The following is an 18484-nucleotide window of genomic DNA, read 5'->3' as shown; positions in this document are numbered from 1 at the left end:
TTTGTCTTTCTACTTGAGAGTTCCTGGATCTGTACCACAGACATCTTAGTAGATGTTTGAGGTGAGGCAAGACGAAAAAACTCGAACGCATGTAACTGGACTAATACAGTGCTATGTTTCAGAAGTCAAATTGAGCATGAAATTGGGTCCATATCTGATTTCTGACATAGAATTTTTGGTTTCGGGCAGGTGTATATTGGGGTTGGTTTCAAGCCTGTATTGGTTCAGAATCAAAGCATTGTTTGTGGTTGTTTCAACAAGAGAGAAATCCTAACACACTAACAAGATTTTGTACAACTCTTGCCAGTAGTGATGTAGTGATCCAGCGCTGATTTGCCCTCCTCGTCCCATGATATACTGAGTATAGCTATAATTACTCATCTTTGCTAGATGAAAAATATCTTTAAAAGTTCTGGTATTAATAAGCGGCTGTGTTCTTTTTCGTATCTTGATAGTACTCGAGCCTGGAAGCTAGACTGTGCCAGGTAGAGAGCAAGTATCTTGTTCTCCTTCAGGAAGTTAAGAATCCCGTCTGTTCTGGAGAAAGAGGTCCTACACATGAAGTAATTTCCAGACTCCTGGAAGATGCTCTGAAGGTGGACAGCCCCGAACACTCTGAGCAAACCATTCTCAAGCCTCATCCTGTCAGGTAATGCCATGAGCACAAGTCTCAGAATTGGGACTATTTCAAAATACATTTTTGTTGAAGCTGTGCTGTGGAGGTTAAAGGCTTCCCTGCAGAAAGAGGGAAAAGAAACTGAAGGAAGCTTAACCTCCTGGCCCCACTCGCAGACCTCCAATAATAGCCTGCTCCAGAGCAGCAAAGGCCTGGAGGTGGTTTTAACACTTACTACGTTGAAATACAACACAGAAACAAGCTGTTCGGCCCAACCGGTTCGTGTTGGTGTTTATCCTCCACGTGAGCATTAGTCCTAATTCCATATTCCTTTATTCCCCTTTCCTTCCACCATCTACCGAACCTATTTTTAATTGTTGACATGGTCCCTGCTTCAGTCACTAACTCTACGTCACATCCTCACAACCATCTATTTTTTAATAAAAAAAAGTTTCTCTTCTCTATCCTAAATCTTTCTTTTAATCTTACATCTATGTCCCCTTGTTTTCGACCACTCTGTTTGTATCTACCTTGTTTCATCCCTTCATAATTTTAAACACCTTTATCAAATCACCCCTTAATCTCTTCTGTCCTAGTGAAAACAGCCCCAGTCTATCTTTGTATTTATTACCTGATACCAGGCAGTGTCTCAGTGTATCTGGGTTGTACCCTCTCTGTTACCTCAACATCCTTCCAATAATATGGAGACCAAAATGGCACATAGTACTCCAACTGTGGTCATACTAAGGTCTTGCATAGATTCAACATTACATCTCGACTTTTATATTCTGTGCCTTGTCATGAAACCCAGTACTCCAGTTTCTTTATGGCCTTGTCCACTTGAGGTGCTGCTTTTAATGTTTTCTGAATCTGAACCCCCCCCCCGCCCCCCCCCCCCAAAATCCTTCTGATGTTTCACATCACCCAGTTTTCTCCCATTCAATGTATAATTAGTACTTTTTCTTTACCAAAATGTAGCACTTCACGTTAACTGATATTGAATTCCATCTGCCACTTGTGGCCCATTTCATCATCTTATAATATGTCCTTTGATCTTCATAATTTACTATACCTCCTATTTTAGTATCGTCTGCTAATTTGGACACACCTCTCCCTCTAGCCCTGTATCTAAATCACAGTGAAAAGTAGTAGTTCCGGAACAGAACCCTGTGGCACACCAATACCCACTTGCAAACCACTATCAGTATCTGCCCTTCACGCCTATTCTCTTATTTCCTCCCAGCTAACCAGTTTTTAATCCAATTTGCTTCCGTTTCCCTGATTCCATCCATTTTAATTTTCTCCAATAGTCTCCTGTGTGGTACCTTGTCAAAGGCTTTGAGAGTCCAAATGCACCACCTCCACTGCAATTGTCCCAGAACCACATCCACTGCATTTCACCCATCCACCATATCTCTCACGTCCTCAAAGAACTTTTATCAGGTTTGTCAAGCATGATCTTCCTTTCTGAAATCCACGTTGGCTGCTTCTAATTAGTTTTTCTTCATCTAGATATTTAGTAATTTCATCTTTGACTAAAGATTCCAAATTTTTCCCTACCATTGATGTTAAACTAACTGGCCTGTAATTACCTGGATTAGCTCTGTCTCTGTTTTTGAAAATTGGTACTACACTGACCACTCTCCAGTCCTCTTGAGCACATCCACACTCGTCATAATTTCTCCGGCCTCCATTAATTCTTCCGCCATTTCCCTTGGGATCCTTGGATGTATCCCATCAGGTCCCGGCATTTTGTCCTCCTTTGGTTTAACTAACTTTCTTTTTATTAATTATAATATCTCTCATCTTTTAACCAATTTAGGATTTATCTCCTCCCAAATATCTTCTTTTGCAAATACTGAAGCAAAGTACCTGTTAAGTATCCCCACCAATTTATACTTATGCTCCACTACCTCACTATCCTCTCCTCTCTGGAGGTCCTGCCTCATCTGTAACAATTCTCTTTTTCATTGATACACGTGTAGAATATTTCTTCAGTATTTTTTAGATTCTCTTCTCGTGCTCCGTTCTTGCTTTCCTGCTCCCTCTCAACATGTTTTCTTATTTTCTTGTATTCTCTATTTTTATCATACCTACAGATCCCATAATTCCCTCCTTCAATTTTTATTTATAGATAACTGCTTCATTTATCCATGGCTGTAACTTGAAATGGTTTATTTTTTAATGGTATGTATTTATTCTGCAACATTGCAATCTCCATCTTTAAAATATACCATTGTTTGATCAACAGTCCTGTGTGTCAATTTCCCTTCCACCTCAGCCAAGCCATTTATTTGCTATAGAAATGGATCTACTGCAAACCAGATTCCTTTTATATTCTTCCTTTTAAAATATTTATTATTTAAAAGAGAATTAAATTCCATAGTGCTGGCCACTTGCCTTTTCACAGAGGATTCTGACTACATTTCTTCTAACTTCCCCCTCTGTCCCTTCCAGTGATAATTTAGTGGCCACTAATGATCAACCTCATAAATCTGGAACTACAGGCATTTTCCTTCCATATTGCTGCAGCAGACGGTGCACTATAGTCCCGACAAACAGTTGACTAGTGTGGTTTTCAAAGTACTTAATATCTATCATTAGATACTAGCAAGTAGACTTCACAGTGCATTACAGATCTAATTAACACACACAGCTATTATGTCAAGTTTACAAGCATGGCAAAGTAATGTAATACTTGTAAGCTGAGAAAGAAAATCCTCAATATAATTTGGGTTTGTAACTGCAATGAAGCAAAACAAGTAAAAGTGTTAATTGTGCAGAGAGTTGTCAATCGTTCATGATCAAAGACCCAATGGCAGGGGATATTGCAGATCCTGCTAATGAGCAGATGTTCACTTCGAAATATGTCCTGGCCAAATATGTTGACTACATCTGCCAAGAATCTTTTTGGAGCTGTAAAAAATGGAATGATGAATGAACTAGCATTTGTTTGAATATTGAGTTAGGTTTAACTCAGGCTAACTTCCAACAAAGCAGCCCACTTGATTGGCACCCTATCCACCACCCTAAACGTTTACTCCCTTCACCACCGGTGTACCGTGGCTGCAGCATTTGCAGCAACTCGCAAACCCGCAACCTCTACCACCTAGAAGGACAAGGACAGCAGGCACATGGGAACAGCACCACCTGCACGTTCCCCTCTAAGTCGCACACCATCCTGACTTGGAAATATATCACTGTTCCTTCATCGTCGCTGGGTCAAAATCCTGGAACTCCCTACCTAACAGCATTGTGGGAGAACCTTTACCACACAGACTGCAGCGGTTCAAGGCGGCAGCTCACCACCACCACCTTCTCAAGGGCAGTTAAGGATGGGCAATAAATGCTGGCCTCGCCAGCGACTCCCACATCCCATGAACAAATTTTAAAAACAACTTGCACCAAGTTCCAAACCATGGACACCACAGGTAAAGTGGACAGTAAAAGTGTATGATTATCACACATGGACTTGTATCTTTGAGATCAGGACCAGAAACCTAGAATTATTTTCGATGGCTCTGAGATAAATTTTGACAGAAAAAGGAGAGCTGCACTTCTATTTATTAACAAAAATGTCCCCCATTCTCAGTTATTGCAGAAATGGCATGTAGAGAAAGCTTAAAATTGGAAGGAATATGAACAGGAGAGTCATTAAAGAGCTTGAATGATAGTCGCACCTTCGGCACACAAGATCCTTTTGATAAATGTTATTTTTTAATCTCAGTAGTTTAAAAAGGAGACAATTTTTTACCATGTAACTTTTGGGCTTTTTGCTTCCAGTGAGTATGACGTATATGGCTTCAAGACCGTCCCTGAAGATGATGAGGAGGAAAAGTTGGTTGCCAAAGTCCGGGCTCTAGATTTAAAATCTCTGTCGCTCATCGATAGCCAGGAGATTTCCACGGGAGTTAAGTGGGCGAATTACTTTGCTGGCACCATGAATCGAGAAATGGTGCGCTCACCAGAACTGAAGAGCCTCATCCGCTGGGGTGTTCCACATGAACATAGATCGAAAGTCTGGAAGTGGTGTGTCCACCTCCATGTCCGAAAATACAGGGATAAATGCGGTTCAGGGTATTTTAACTCATTGCTGGAGAAGGCGTTAGAGAAACAGAACCCTGCTTCGAAACAAATCGAGCTGGATCTTATGCGCACTTTGCCAAACAATAAGCACTATGCCTCACCGACCTCTGAAGGAATACAAAAACTTCGAAACATTCTGTTGGCGTTTTCCTGGAGGAACCCTGATGTAGGATACTGCCAAGGCTTAAACAGGTGTGAACTTACTCATATTTGGATGGTCTCAAGTTATCAGTTAGCTAGTCCTACTCTATTACATTTCCTCTCACACCCACACATAGAAAGTAACCTGCCAACGAAAGCAGAATTTGAAAACATAGCATCATTATATAGAAAGCTTCTTTCCATTAAATTGTCCTTGTTTATAAATTGTAGTTTTACAATTGCAAATCATAGTTTAACCAGTGAACTGAATTTGAATCTGTCGAGTCTAGCGTGACCTTAGTTTGGTACATCTGATAAATAGATCAGAATAGAGACAAGCTCGGGGAAGGTTTCCTCTGCGCACCGTGTAGTTAAATTCATTCTTTATAAACCGATTTACAATTTTATTACACTTGTTCACAGGAAATTTCCATCCATTGTTGCTTTCTGTTCTTTTCAAAATCACTCTCCTGCAATCCACAGGTTTCCCCGATTTACTGTTTGATTAGACAGGGCCTCCAAAAGTGAACCTGGTCCGACTGAGCCCTAAATAATTGCAGCGTCAGATTCCCTGCAGCTATATTGCCGCCACTGACAGCTGGCAATGCTTGGCTGATTTCTGATAAGCAGTCACAGCAGAAGCCAGAAGGTTTCTGAGCTGACCACTGCCCGACTGTTGAGAAGATTCAACCTTTAACAGAGGCGCTGTCTGAACCGAAGAGACATTGGATGTGAGTGTGGACAATAAAAGCCCCATCCCTACCATTCCATTTCAGTCTGAAATCCTCTCTCTCTAACCTCCTCCAGCCCTCTCTGCACTCCTCCAATTTTGGCCTCTTCGCCACCCCCCCCCCATTGGCGGCCGTGCCTTCAGCTGCCTAGGCCCTAAGCTCTGAAATTCCCTACCTAAACCTCTCCACCTGTCTCCTCCTTTAAGGCACTCCTTAAAACCTACTTCTTTGACCAAGCTTTTGGTCACCTGTCCTAATATCTCCTTATGTGGCTCGGTGTCAAATTTTACATCGAGTCTACAGCATAAAAATAGGCCGTTCGATCCAACTGGTCTGTGCTGACGTTTATGCTCCATGCTAGCTTCCTCAAACAAATTTTGTTTGATAACTCTCCTATGAAGCGCCTTGGGACGTCCTCCTACGTTAAAGACACTATATAAATGCAAGTTGTTGTTGAGAAAGTTGAGCAGCAAAACAGGAGCCCACAGGATGTTGATTATATGTAGTGAGCACATCATCATCATTCCACTGCTGAAATCTAGATTTTAAAAATAATCTGGCCCTACTTTACATTGCCTTGAGGCTACTGACCAAATCAAGTTCCATGATTCAGTGAAATACTCGACTGTGCAAGGAAGATAAAGCATCTATAGACACATTAATCTGTTGTGCTGCAGATGCAGCAATAATTTTTTTTACTGCATCTCAACCAGATGTAGTAAATTTCATTAAGAAAACTTGACATGGAGTGCTTTTTATATGAATTGGTAATGCAGTAAAGATAGTGTGTAAAATGCAATTATGCACGCTATAACCTTGTATATTCTGATATATTCTTGGCATAGGTGGGCAGGGTACATACTGAGTTTAATTCTAAATTAAGGCAAATTATACTTTTTGTATCCCTGCCCCTTGGACCCCTTTGCTCAGCTTTGTCTACAGTCTGTTCTCTCGATAGCATACAAGGCTACGGACCAAATACTGGAATATGGGATTAGAGTAGACAGGGCTGTTGGCCGGCGCGGACACGATGGGCCGAAGGGCCTCTATCCGTGCTGTATAACTCTATGACTCTATGATATGGAGATCCCACCATGCCCGTGCATCCTTTACTTTCCTCAGGAAGTAGTAAGCTTCAACTACCTCTGATGGCTGAGCTCTGGAAGTAATAAAAATGACACCCACCATTTTCATTATGTCATGGAAGCTCAGTTAATACAGCGCAGAAGGAGACCATTCGGCCCATCATGGCTATGCCGGGCTTTCTTTCAACTCTTTATTCATGTTCATTGCAAAATGCAGTTTCCATTGGCAGACCTGTATCCTCTTGACCCAAAACTTTTAATGCGTGATGTGAATGGGAGGGACGTGCCACAGGGTTAACAACATATGGAGGAGACATTTTTTTTACTCCGAGTTGTTATGGTCTGGAATGCACTGCCCGAAAGGGTGGTTGAAGCAGATACAATAGTAACTTTCAAAAGGGAATTGGATATGTACTTAAAAGGGAAAAATTTTCAGGGCTACGGGGAAAGAGCAGGGAGGAGTGGGACTAATTGGTAGCTCTTTCAGAGAGCCGACATAGGCACAATGGGCCGAATGGCCTCCACCTGTGCTGTACGATTCTATAATTTTGCCTCTGAGGTTGTACAGACTGTTCACCATGTACTCCACCCTTTCTGAACGGCAGAAAAGGCAGGCTGTGAGACGTGTTATTCAGCGTCAGATTTATTTACACCAGATTTAATTGCACCGAAGCAAGAGATACATCGGATAATCGGCAATGTACTGCTGCACTTGCACAATACTTTGAGCTTTCTCAAAAAAAAGCCTCCGATAAAGTCGCGTCCATTTCAGAATTGTTTAACCGAGTCTTTGAAGATTGTAACGTGTGTGAGCTTCTGCCCGTGGAGCCCTGACTCAGCTCCACAAATCGTAAACAAATGGTCGAAGGAAGGGCTTTCCAGAATAATGGAAGCAAAACGCACGAATACCACCCAAATAGGCTTTCAACGTCAGTGTTTCAAAGCAGTGCTCTCTCACCAGTCATCTTTCTTTAGAAAAGACCCAACTTCCTTCTCAGCAGACAGGCGATTACGGTAACTGTTTCTTTTCTTTGCTCTCTGGAGTGTTGTTTACTCGGCCCGGCCTGAAAATGAAAACTATTGAAATTTTTACCTGCCGTGACAATCATCCTCAATCTTTGTTGCAATCACAGCCAAGTTGCACCTACTTCTACAGTGGCAAACTTAAAAACGTTATCATTTCAACAGCCTGAGGTGCTAGCCAAACAAACTTTTAGATCCCGATTACAAGCTATTTCATTAACTTGAGGGGGAGCTGCCTCCCTTGAATCCAACAGCTATCTCCAGATGGTATTTAAATCACTTCCCCCAGACAAAAAAGAACTTTTTAGAATTCAGTTAACAGAATTTCATTTAAATGCAGTCTATTGGCCTAACTAAAACTTCAAATTAAAACTATAGTAGAGTTTTACAGTTTGGAGGAAGACTGAGCTTGGTGTCCCTCAGGCCCTGTAAAGCATTAAGAGTTTGACTCAATTTTTGACCTAGTACGGTGAGTTGAAATCCTCGGAAAATCATCCAATCCATTCTACCTCAGGACCTGTGTTCTGTGTAACTCCTTGAATGCCTGCTCTATCTGTTCCTTTCATTATTGGTTCCTGACGTTTTGCCATTGGTCTCACTGATTTACTAATCCTGATGTACTCCAGTTTTGTTTCTTTAAACCCCAAGCTGCTTCTCCCCATTAGTGGCCGTTGAAATTTCCATGTATGCTCCTGGTGATTGAGACAGCTGGGATACAAAACTCAGTGGCCGCTCTACCAGTGTCACTGACTACTGTCAACTTTCTAATCATGATGTGGAGATGCCGGTGATGGACTGGGGTTGACAATTGTAAACAATTTTACAACACCAAGTTATAGTCCAGCAATTTTATTTTAAATTCACAAGCTTTCGGAGGCTTCCTCCTTCCTTCGTTCACCTGAGGAAGGAGGAAGCCTCCGAAAGCTTGTGAATTTAAAATAAAATTGCTGGACTATAACTTGGTGTTGTAAAATTGTTTACAACTTTCTAATCAGCATCTCAACATTTGCAGAGATTCCTTCACTTCTCCCTCCTCTTCTCCGCCCCCCTCCGCCACCTATTTTTTAAAAAGGGACAAAATTGAGTCCTCATTGATGCACAGGAGCATTGGGAATAAACTATTGGAATTAGAAGTAAAAATAAATCTATTGGTGCTTTTGGTATGGCTGTTGCCAGCAAACAGATGATGGACTAATGGGAATGGGAGGATAAAGAATGCTTTGTAAAATTAGACTGTAAAACAGATGGAGTGAGTATGGATGAGGGCCATCAAAAGGTGTAACAGCAGAAGTAGAGATGGCAGAAGCAATTTGGGTCATTAATAATTCTGCTGGTTGTCGCTCAGTTGAGGGGAGAGTCTCAGCCTTGGATCTGGTGGATTAATTGGATTAAGTGGTTCTTACCACTCTCCTTCTTCAGTGTGCTTGTCCAATCCCAGTGTAAAGAAAATCTGTGGAATGGAAGAGGGAGGAACTCTTGAACATGTATATTTGTTTTTATAAATTTCTTTTAATGAAGGAACCTTTCCTAGGTAAGACATATACTTACAATTATTTACATCAAATCTTTAATTTTCCTGCAAATTTAAAGGAATGCTTCTATACACAGGCAGATGAGGTTTTTTTAAGTGGTGCAGTTTGACTTTTTTAGAGCATTACTTACCACTTAAGAGGCTTTGTCTAACTATGGTTGACTGTTTCCAAAACTTTTTTGGTGTAAACCTTTCAACCACCTATTCTAAAACGTACTGCTCATTTTATGTCCATTTGCAAAAGTGAAGTTGTTTTTGTATTTGTTTGATTTCCAATTGAAGTGGCCTAGTAACGGTCATGATTTATGGCACTAAACGTCTGCTTCTCCTGTCGTGTGTTTAAGCCCCTGCTGTTGGCAAATGCTCTTGTTTTCCAGCTAATCATATTTTCCTTTGGTCGCCTTTGGGTCTGTTAATCAAGCAGACTTCATAGATTTCTTGCCCCCCCCCCCCTGCCCTCAAACCCAGCCCAACATGAAAGCTATCCTCTAATCATTAAAGTTTGCAGTTAATGTTCATCAACGGCCTTGTTCATCCAGTTCTGTGATGGACGACAGTGGTGTTGTTGGCTAAATAGGTCTCTGCAACATGTTCAGATAGTGGACCAGGCGTTGTGCCGGGAAATCCTTAAATGAGCAGAGTTTGCCATCTAGTGGTGTTTATTCAGCAACTACAGACCGTAGCAAAATTCAAATATAAATAAAGCCCCAATTCATTAATAATCTTTTTTCCAAAGGAAGTCTAGCTGGTTTACTGTAACAACCTACAATGTGGAAAAGTGACTCTCTGTTCTGCATTAAAGGAATCTTAACTAATGTGAAATGGTAAAGTATATTCAGCAGTATCACTAGGTGATGGCTAGTATAAATTGGTCAGTCTACTCGAGAAAGCATGTAAAGTATTAATTTAAGGAACTGGCTTTCATTAAGGCCGCAAATGCTGAGAAACTGTGGAAGCCTTTGGTTTTAACACTTTGCTGCCCTTTCCCGCCAAATAATCGTGTACCATGAAGCAGGCATAATTGTCCAAGACTAAAAGACAAATTTGTTCAGTGTGTGCATACAAAGCTTAATAAAATTAAACTAAACACATATTTAATAGATAAAATCTGTCTAACTTTATCTCAGGATACTCTGCATTTCCTCCGTTTTAATTGCCCTCATTCAGCATTATTAAGGATTTTTTTTCCATCATAATGCGTTCCAGATGTAGTAAAATCGTTGAATAAAGTTACCCATCTCCACATGGGACAGGAGAATCATTATAGATTCCGAGGGGTCGTCTTTCTCCTCTTTCCCCCTCCCCCTTTAAAAAGAAATTCTCTTTTTTTAATGGTTACAGGGAGGGTCTGCAGTGACCAAATATACATTATCTATTTGTTTCATCAAATCAACTCTGTAATTGTGGGCATGTTGTATGATCATCTTCAGCTGAAGTACAGTTCCGTTACAAACAGGGCTCAGTTTTTCCAGCTGTTATCTGCAGGCAGTAGCTTTCATCGTGTTTCCAGGCAGACAGCTGCTGTCAGTGCAGGGAAATACTGTAATATGGAAGGGCTGATGGCCAATTGTGTGATTTTTCTCCTCGTGACACATCTGGAGATTAGGCCAGAAGGGGCTTCACCATGTTTATGTACTTTTTAAAGATGTCTCAGTGGGTTGAACTCTTGCCTCTGAGTCAGAAGTTTGTGGGTTCAAGTACCACTCCAGAGACTTGAGCACATAATCCAGGCTGACACTTCAGTGCAGTACAGAGGGAGTGCTGTCTATCAGATGAGACGTCAAACAAAGGCCCCATCTGCCCTCTCAGGTGAATGTAAAAGTTACCACTAGCACTATTTCAAAGAAGAGCAGGGGAGTCTCCCTGGTGTCCTGGCCAATATTTATCCCTCAACCAACATCACTAAAACAGATTATCTGGTCATTATCCCTTTGCTGTTTGTGGGACCTTGCTGTGCACAAATTGGCTGCTGCGGTCACTACATTACAGCAGTGAGTACACTTCAGAAGTACTCCATTGGATATAAAGCGCTTTGGGATGTTCTGAGGTCGTGCAAGTTCGTTCTTTTAAGAAAGGACTCCTCGTAACTGGAGTCCTGGCCTCAGTGGGTTGGAGATGAACCAGCATTCAGAGGGATAGAAAACATTGGCACAATAAACATATTTTCAAAATCAGGCCTCTGTTTTCCACATGGTGAAGTCATCATCTCTTCTCCGGTTCTCCCTGTGGTTTGTAAAATGTCAGTCAGTCACCATCAGAAAAGCCAATATAGACGTAGAAACTGATTTGCCCCCTGCATTTCTGTTTGGATAAAGCTCATTGCCCAGATCAGCATAGACAAAATAGCAGATTACTTGCACGTTACCTCGCACAGGAGACTGCGGCACCATCACTTAATTGTGCAAGGAGCAAAGTAGGGACAATTCACATATAAAGGAACACCCTTGTAACAGGACTGCATGCACAACTGAAGCATGATTGTATTGCATACCTTTCCATTATGTGTTCTGTCTATATATGTTAAGTGTACAGTGTTTCTTCAATTTTGTGAGTATAATCCTTCCACTTTTTCATTTATTTTGAGTCGTTTTAAGTTTTTTTTCCCCCTCTGCAATAAGTCTTCCTGCAAAATACGCCATCCATAGCAGAGCAGAGAGGCGGGCTGCAGGTACCTACTAGTGTCACTCAATTTTGCCATTGGAAGTTGTCCAAGATGACCTGCGGGGAAGTATCTACTCAGCATTTCTCTTCAGTGATGCCACTGAGATTGAGAGATTCTAGAGTTGGGGCTCACTGTGTAAACCTGTGACTCACCACTCTGGTGCTGTGAGTTGATGCTGTCTGACTGTTTTCAGTGTAAACCTTATAGAATTGATTGGGCTCAGGACAGCACCTCTTCATGCTGATACAAGGACGTTGATGCAAGTGAGATTCATTTTATTCACTGAAAATAGGACAGGGTTGCATATGGAGATTTAATCGAGGCGTTCAAAATTATGAAGGGGTTTGATAGACTAAATAAGGAGAAACTGTTTCCACTGACGGAAGGGTCGGCAACCAGAGGACACAGATTTTAAGATAATTGGCAAAAGAACCAAGGGGGAGATGAGACATTTTTTGCGCAGCGAGTTATGATCTGGAATGAGCTGCCTGAAAGGGCGGTGGAAGCAGATTCAGTGTAGTAACTTTCAAAGGGGAATTTGATATATATTTGCAAAGGAAAAATTTGCAGGCTTATGGGGACTGGAACTAATTGGATAGCTCTTTCAAAGAGCTGGCACAGGCACGATGGGCCAAATGGCCTCCTACGTTGAGAAATCAATATATTATGAAAAGGTGCAATGCACTTTATTTGTATTATTCAGCAAACCTTACACTACAGTCACATTATACAGACGGTGCAGGAGTGCAGAAAGTAGCAGTTATTAAGTCATCTGATGTGTTATGGAAGTTTTTAAAAGGAAAACAAGAAATGTATGTTTGTAATGTTTTTTTAAAGGCACCACAAAGTTATGAAAGAATGATTGCAATGACACCAAATCTAGACCTTTTTATTAGTGGCTAATTGTTGATCTATTAATTATCTGATATTCTGTGCATTCTATTCCAGAATACAGAGATCACAGGTGAGGACAGCTTACTATTTTTAGTTTAGAATGTAGAACTGGTGCGTACAAAAATGCTAGTTATCCAGCACCGAGCGCACTGCTAAAAGAGCAAGGGAGAAGAAGGTAATAGCTGGCATTAAAATGTGTAAAATCTTCCATTTAGGTTGGCAGCAATAGCACTTCTGTACCTGGAGCAAGAGGAAGCGTTTTGGTGTCTGGTTGCCATTACGGAATGTTTTATGACTCCAGACTATTACACAAAGAACCTGCTCGGGTCACAGGTAAGGTAATCGCGCGATTGCCTCCCCTTTTAATTTGACTGCAATATGCGTCCATTTAAATTTTGGTCGTATTCCAAAGTGAATGAGGCAAGGAGGAAGATGAAACTGTTCCTGAACCCCTCTGTTTTTAGTCACCAGAGACCTCAGCATTTCCAACAGAGAAACCTGACCGCATTATGCATGCTTAATTAGATACATACAAAGAGTTCTCGCTGTTAATAGAAAAGAGGTGACTGAAGGGATCAGGGTGAAGGAAATCTCTGGGGAGAGTACAGGATGCTCCAGAACTGCCAGTGAAAGGGTTAAAGAGAGAACTAGAAATGAGCAGAACTGTCAAAGCCAAACACTTTGGAATTCTTCCATTCTCACGGCAAAAAGTTATGAAAGGACGATTGAGATTCTTTAAGGATAAAAACAGGGTTGAAACTGAGGACAAACTAAAAATAGTTATCGTGCTGAAATATTACTTCCTGCAGTATTCACAAGTGGAAACTAGTAGCATGTGCCCACCTTAAGAAGTTCTGCAACTAAACCCAGCGATTTTAATATTACTTGCATGGGCTTCCTAAACAGATTTGAAGGGCTCAAAACTAATAAATTCCCAGAGACAGATTCTACGCGCAGGAGAATGTGAAATACCAGGAAGTGCTAGTAGTTATCTTGAAGAAGCTGATGAATACGAGGGTGGTCCTACTGGATTGGGAATGAGCCAACATGCTACCTATTTTCAAGAAGGGGGACAAAACAAACTCTGGTAACTGTAGACCCATTATTCTTGCGGTAGTAATTGCCAAAATTATGGAATGGACCATTAGCAACAGAATTGAGGATTATCTATTCAAATGACCCAGTAAGACGCCGCCAACACTTTCAGAAGGGGCAGATCCTGCCTGACTAAATCTTTTTTTTGAGGAAATGACATCCCAAATGGATACTGGAAAGCCCTGAGATTTAGTGTACCTAGACTTCCAGAAAACCCTCTGATATTCCACCTGAAAGATTACATAAGGTTAAGGCAGAGGGTGTCCTAGGTAATATGATTTGGCTGAAACAACAGAAAGCAGCAGGTTAATGGTGTGGTGTTGGGCTGAGGAGATGTTACGAGTGGAGTGTCCCAGCGGTCATTATTGGGATCTCTGCTGTTTCTGATGTACATAACCTTGATTCATAAACACGTCGTAAGTTGGTCAGGTTTTCGGGTGCCATACTAGGGCTGGGTTGGAGGTAGAGTCTGATGGTGTAGCCAACAAATTACAGAAGAACCAAGGCAATATTTGAAAGCGGACAAATTAATTCAGTACAGATAAGTACAAGATCTTGAAAATTTGAAGAAAAAAATGGGAGACATGGTGTCAAGCTAGCTAGAAGTGAGGCTGAATGAGATCTGGGAGTGATGGACTCAACACTGATCAGGTCCAGTCATTGCAGAGCAGTGATCAACAAAGCAAATAGCATGCTGAGCTATATTGCTTAAATCAGTAGACTATAACTTTGAGGCAGTCATGCTGAATCGGTATAGTGCTGTGGTCAGGCTGCACCTTGACTGCTCTATTCAGTTCTCGCCACCAAAGCACAGGGTAAACATTCAAACACTGAGAAGTAGCACAAGGCTAATCCCTGGTGTCAGAGGACTGAATTAAGAGGAAAAGCTAGAAAATCTTGGACTCTTCAGCCTTGAAAGGAGATGAATGTGACGTAATAGATCTGACCATCATTTTCCGATGCTCCCTGGCTACAGGCTTGGTGCCGGAGGATTGGAGGACTGCGAATGTTGTACCGTTGTTTAAAAAGGGAGAAAGAAATAGACAGGAATTATAGGCCGGTTAGTCTAACCTCGGAGGTGGGCAAATTATTGGAATCAATTCTGAGGGACAGGATAAATCGTCATTTAGAAAGGCACGGGTTAATCAAGGACAGTCAGCATGAATTTGTTAAGGGAAGGTCATGTCTGACTAAATTGATTGAATTTCTTGAGGAGGTAACAAGAAGGATCGATGAGGGTAATGCGTTTCATGTAGTCTGCATGAATTTTAGCAAGGCTTTTGACAAGGTCCCACATGGCAGACTGGTCAAAAAAGTAAAAGCCCATGGGATCTAAGGGAAAGTGGCTAAGTGGATCCAAAATTGGCTCAGTGGCAGAAAGCAAAGGGTAATGGTTGATGGGTGTTTTTGTGACTGGAAGGCTGTTTCCAGTGGGGTTCCGCAAGGCTCAGTATTAGGTCCCTTGCTTTTTGTGGTATAATGATTTGGACGTGAATGTCGGGGGCTTGATCAAGAGGTTTGCAGATGATACAAAAATTGTGAGGAGGAAAGCTGTAGACTGCAGGAAGATAATCAATGGACTGGTCAGGTGGGCAGAAAAGTGACAAATGGAATTCAATCCAGAGAAATGTGAGGTAATGCATTTGGGGAGAGTAAACAAGGCAAGGGAGTACACAATAAATGGGAGGATACTGAGAGGTGTAGAGAAACAAAGGGACCTTGGAGTGGATGTCCACAGATCCTTAAAGGTAGCAGGATAGGTATATAAGGTGGTTTAAAAGGCATACGGGATACTTTCCTTTATTAGCCAAGGCATAGAATATAAGAGCAGGGAGGTTATGCTAGAACTGTATAAAACATTGGTTAGGCCACAGCTTGAATACTGCGTACAATTCTGATCACCACATTACAGGAAAGATGTGATTGCACTAGAGAGGGTACAAAGGACATTTACGAGGATGTTGCCAGGGCTGGAGAATTTTAGCTATGAGAAAAGATTGGATAGGCTAGGGTTGTTTTCTTTGGAACAAAGGAGGCTGATTGAGGTAAATAAAATTATGACTGGACTAGATAGTGTGGCTAGGGAGGACCTATTTCCCTTAACAGAGGGGTCAGTGACAAGGGGGCATGGTCTTAAAGTAATTGGTAGAAGGATTAGAGGGGAGCTGAGGAGAAATCTTTTCACCCAGAGGGTGGTGGGGGTCTGGAACGCTCTGCCTGAAAGGATGGTAGAGGCAGAAACCCTCAACTCATTTTAAAAAGTACTTGGATGTGCACTTGAATGCTGTGACCTACAGGGCTACGGACCAAGTGCTGGAAAGTGGGATTAAGCTGGATAGCTCTTTTTCGGCCGGCACAGACACAATGGGCCAAATGGCCCCTTTCTGTGCCATAACTTTCTATGATATGTTGGACACTGTGGAATAGAAAAGGTTAATCCTGAGCACTAATCTCAAGGCAAACCACAATTGCAGGTTAAGGGAATATAGGTACAAACTAGCACAAGGCAAGTTCAGGGCTGATACCAGGAAGCAATTCTTCACACACGGTCTCTAAGAATGGGCTTTGTACAGCTTGGTATTTCCCCAATTTCAGGCAGAGGCCAAAGATACTCGTTCTGATTAGAATAAGAAATAGGAGCAGGAGTAGGCCATGTAGCTCCTCGAGCCTGCTCCACCATTCAGTAAGATCATGGCTGATCTTCAACCTCAACTCCACTTTCCTGCAGATCCCCATACCCCTTGATTCCCTTAGAGTCCAAAAATCTATCAATCTCAGTCTTGAATATACTCAATGACTGAGCATCTACAGCACTGTGGAGTAGAGAATTCCAAATATTCACGACCCTCTGAGTGAAGAAATTCCTCCTCCATCTCAGTCCTAAATGTCCGACCCCTTATCCTGAGACCATGTTCCCTAGTTCTAGGCTCTCCACCCAGGGAAAACAGCCTCTCAGCATCTACCCTGTCAGGCCCTCTTAGAATCTTATACGTTTCAATGAGATCACCTCTCATTCTTCTAAACTCCAGAGAGTTAGGTCCGTTCTACTCAATCTGTCCTCTTAGGACAACCCTCTCTTCCCAGGAATCAATCAATCAATCCAGTGAACCTTTTTTTTTTATTCATTCATGGGATGTGGTCGTCGCTGGCGAGGCCGGCATTTATTGCCCTTCTCTAATTGCCCTTGAGAAGGTGGTGGTGAGCCTTTCATTAAAACCTTGCTGACTCTTCCTATTCATATTATGATTTTCTAAGTGCCTTGTTACTACGTCCTTAATAATAGATTCTCGCATTTTCCCTGCTACTGATGTCAGGCTAACTGGTCTATAGTTCCCTGTTTTCTTTATCTCTCCTTTCTTGAATAGCGGGGTTACATTTGCTACCTTCCGATCCATGGGGACCGTTCTAGAATCTAGGGAATTCTGGAAGATCAAAACCAATGCATCCACCTCTTTTAAAACCGTAGGATGTAGGCCACCAGGTCCAGGGGATTTGTCAGCTTTTAGTCCCATTTAATTTTTCTAAAAGTTTTTCTTTACTAATCTTAATCACTAAGTTCCTCCTTCTCTTTAGACCCTTGGTTCCTTACTATTTACGGTATGTTTTTTGCATCTTCTACAGTGAAAACCGATACAAAATATTTGTTTAACGTCTTTGCTATTTTCTTATTCTCCATTATAATTTCTCCTGTCTCTGCCTCTAAGGGACTTTTCACTAATCTCATCCTTTTTACATACTTGTAGAAACTCTTATAATCTGTCTTAACATTTCTTGCTAGTTTACTCTCATATTCAGTTTTCTCCCTCTTTATCAATTTCTTGGTCATCCTTTGTTGTTTTCTAAAACCCTCCCAATCCTCAGGCTTACTACTCTTTTTGGCAACATTGTAAGCCTCTTTTAATCTAATACTATCCCAACTTCTCTAGCCACGGTTGGATCACTTTTCCTGTGGCGTTTTTATTCCTCAAGGGTATACATATTTGGGAATTATGAATTATTTCCTCAAATGTTAGCCATTGCTTATCTACCGTCATATCTTTTAATCTAATTTCCCAATCTACCGTAGCCAACTTGCCCCTCATACCTACTTAATTGGCCTTGTTTAAATTTAAGACCCTAGTTCCGGAATTAACAACATCACTCTCAAACTCGATATGAAATTCTATCATATTATGATCACTCTTTCCCAGAGGATCCTTAACTATAAGATTACGAATTAACCCTGTCTCATTACACAATACTAGGTCTAAAATAATTTGTTCCCGAGTTGGTTCCTCGACATATTGTTCTAGAAAATGGTCTCTGATGCATTCCATGAACTCGTCCTCCAAACTATTTTTGCCAATTTGGTTTGCCCAGTCTGTATGAAGATTAAAGTCCCCCATGATTATTGCATTACCATTGTTACATGCTCCTTTAATTTCCTGATTTATACTCTGCCCAACATTAACGACTGTTATGGGGCCTGTAAACTACTCCCACCGGTGTTTTCTGCCTCTTGTTATTTCTTAGCTCCACCCATACTGATTCTACTTCCTGATTTTCTGAGCTAAGATCCTTTCTTACCACTGCCTTTTTATCTCATCCTTTATTATCAGGGCTACCCCCACAATCCCCCCA

The 18484-nt window shown here is 41.5% G+C and overlaps 1 protein-coding gene across 1 annotated transcript in view; it reads left to right on the top strand.

Annotated features, from left to right (window-relative positions):
* tbc1d2b (TBC1 domain family, member 2B) overlaps positions 1-18484 on the top strand; it is a 142201-nt gene that overhangs the window by 110238 nt on the left and 13479 nt on the right. Inside the window, exons 8-10 of the mRNA XM_067973325.1 lie at positions 456-649; positions 4400-4894; positions 12985-13102. Coding sequence (XP_067829426.1) covers positions 456-649; positions 4400-4894; positions 12985-13102 — 807 coding nt within the window. The remainder of the gene's footprint in view (positions 1-455; positions 650-4399; positions 4895-12984; positions 13103-18484) is intronic.

The sequence above is a fragment of the Heptranchias perlo genome, chromosome 38, assembly GCF_035084215.1.
Source record: "Heptranchias perlo isolate sHepPer1 chromosome 38, sHepPer1.hap1, whole genome shotgun sequence".
In the NCBI taxonomy this organism is placed as follows: Eukaryota; Metazoa; Chordata; class Chondrichthyes; order Hexanchiformes; family Hexanchidae; genus Heptranchias; species Heptranchias perlo.
Note: the sequence above shows the minus strand (reverse complement) of the source record. Positions and strands in the feature narration are given on the sequence as shown.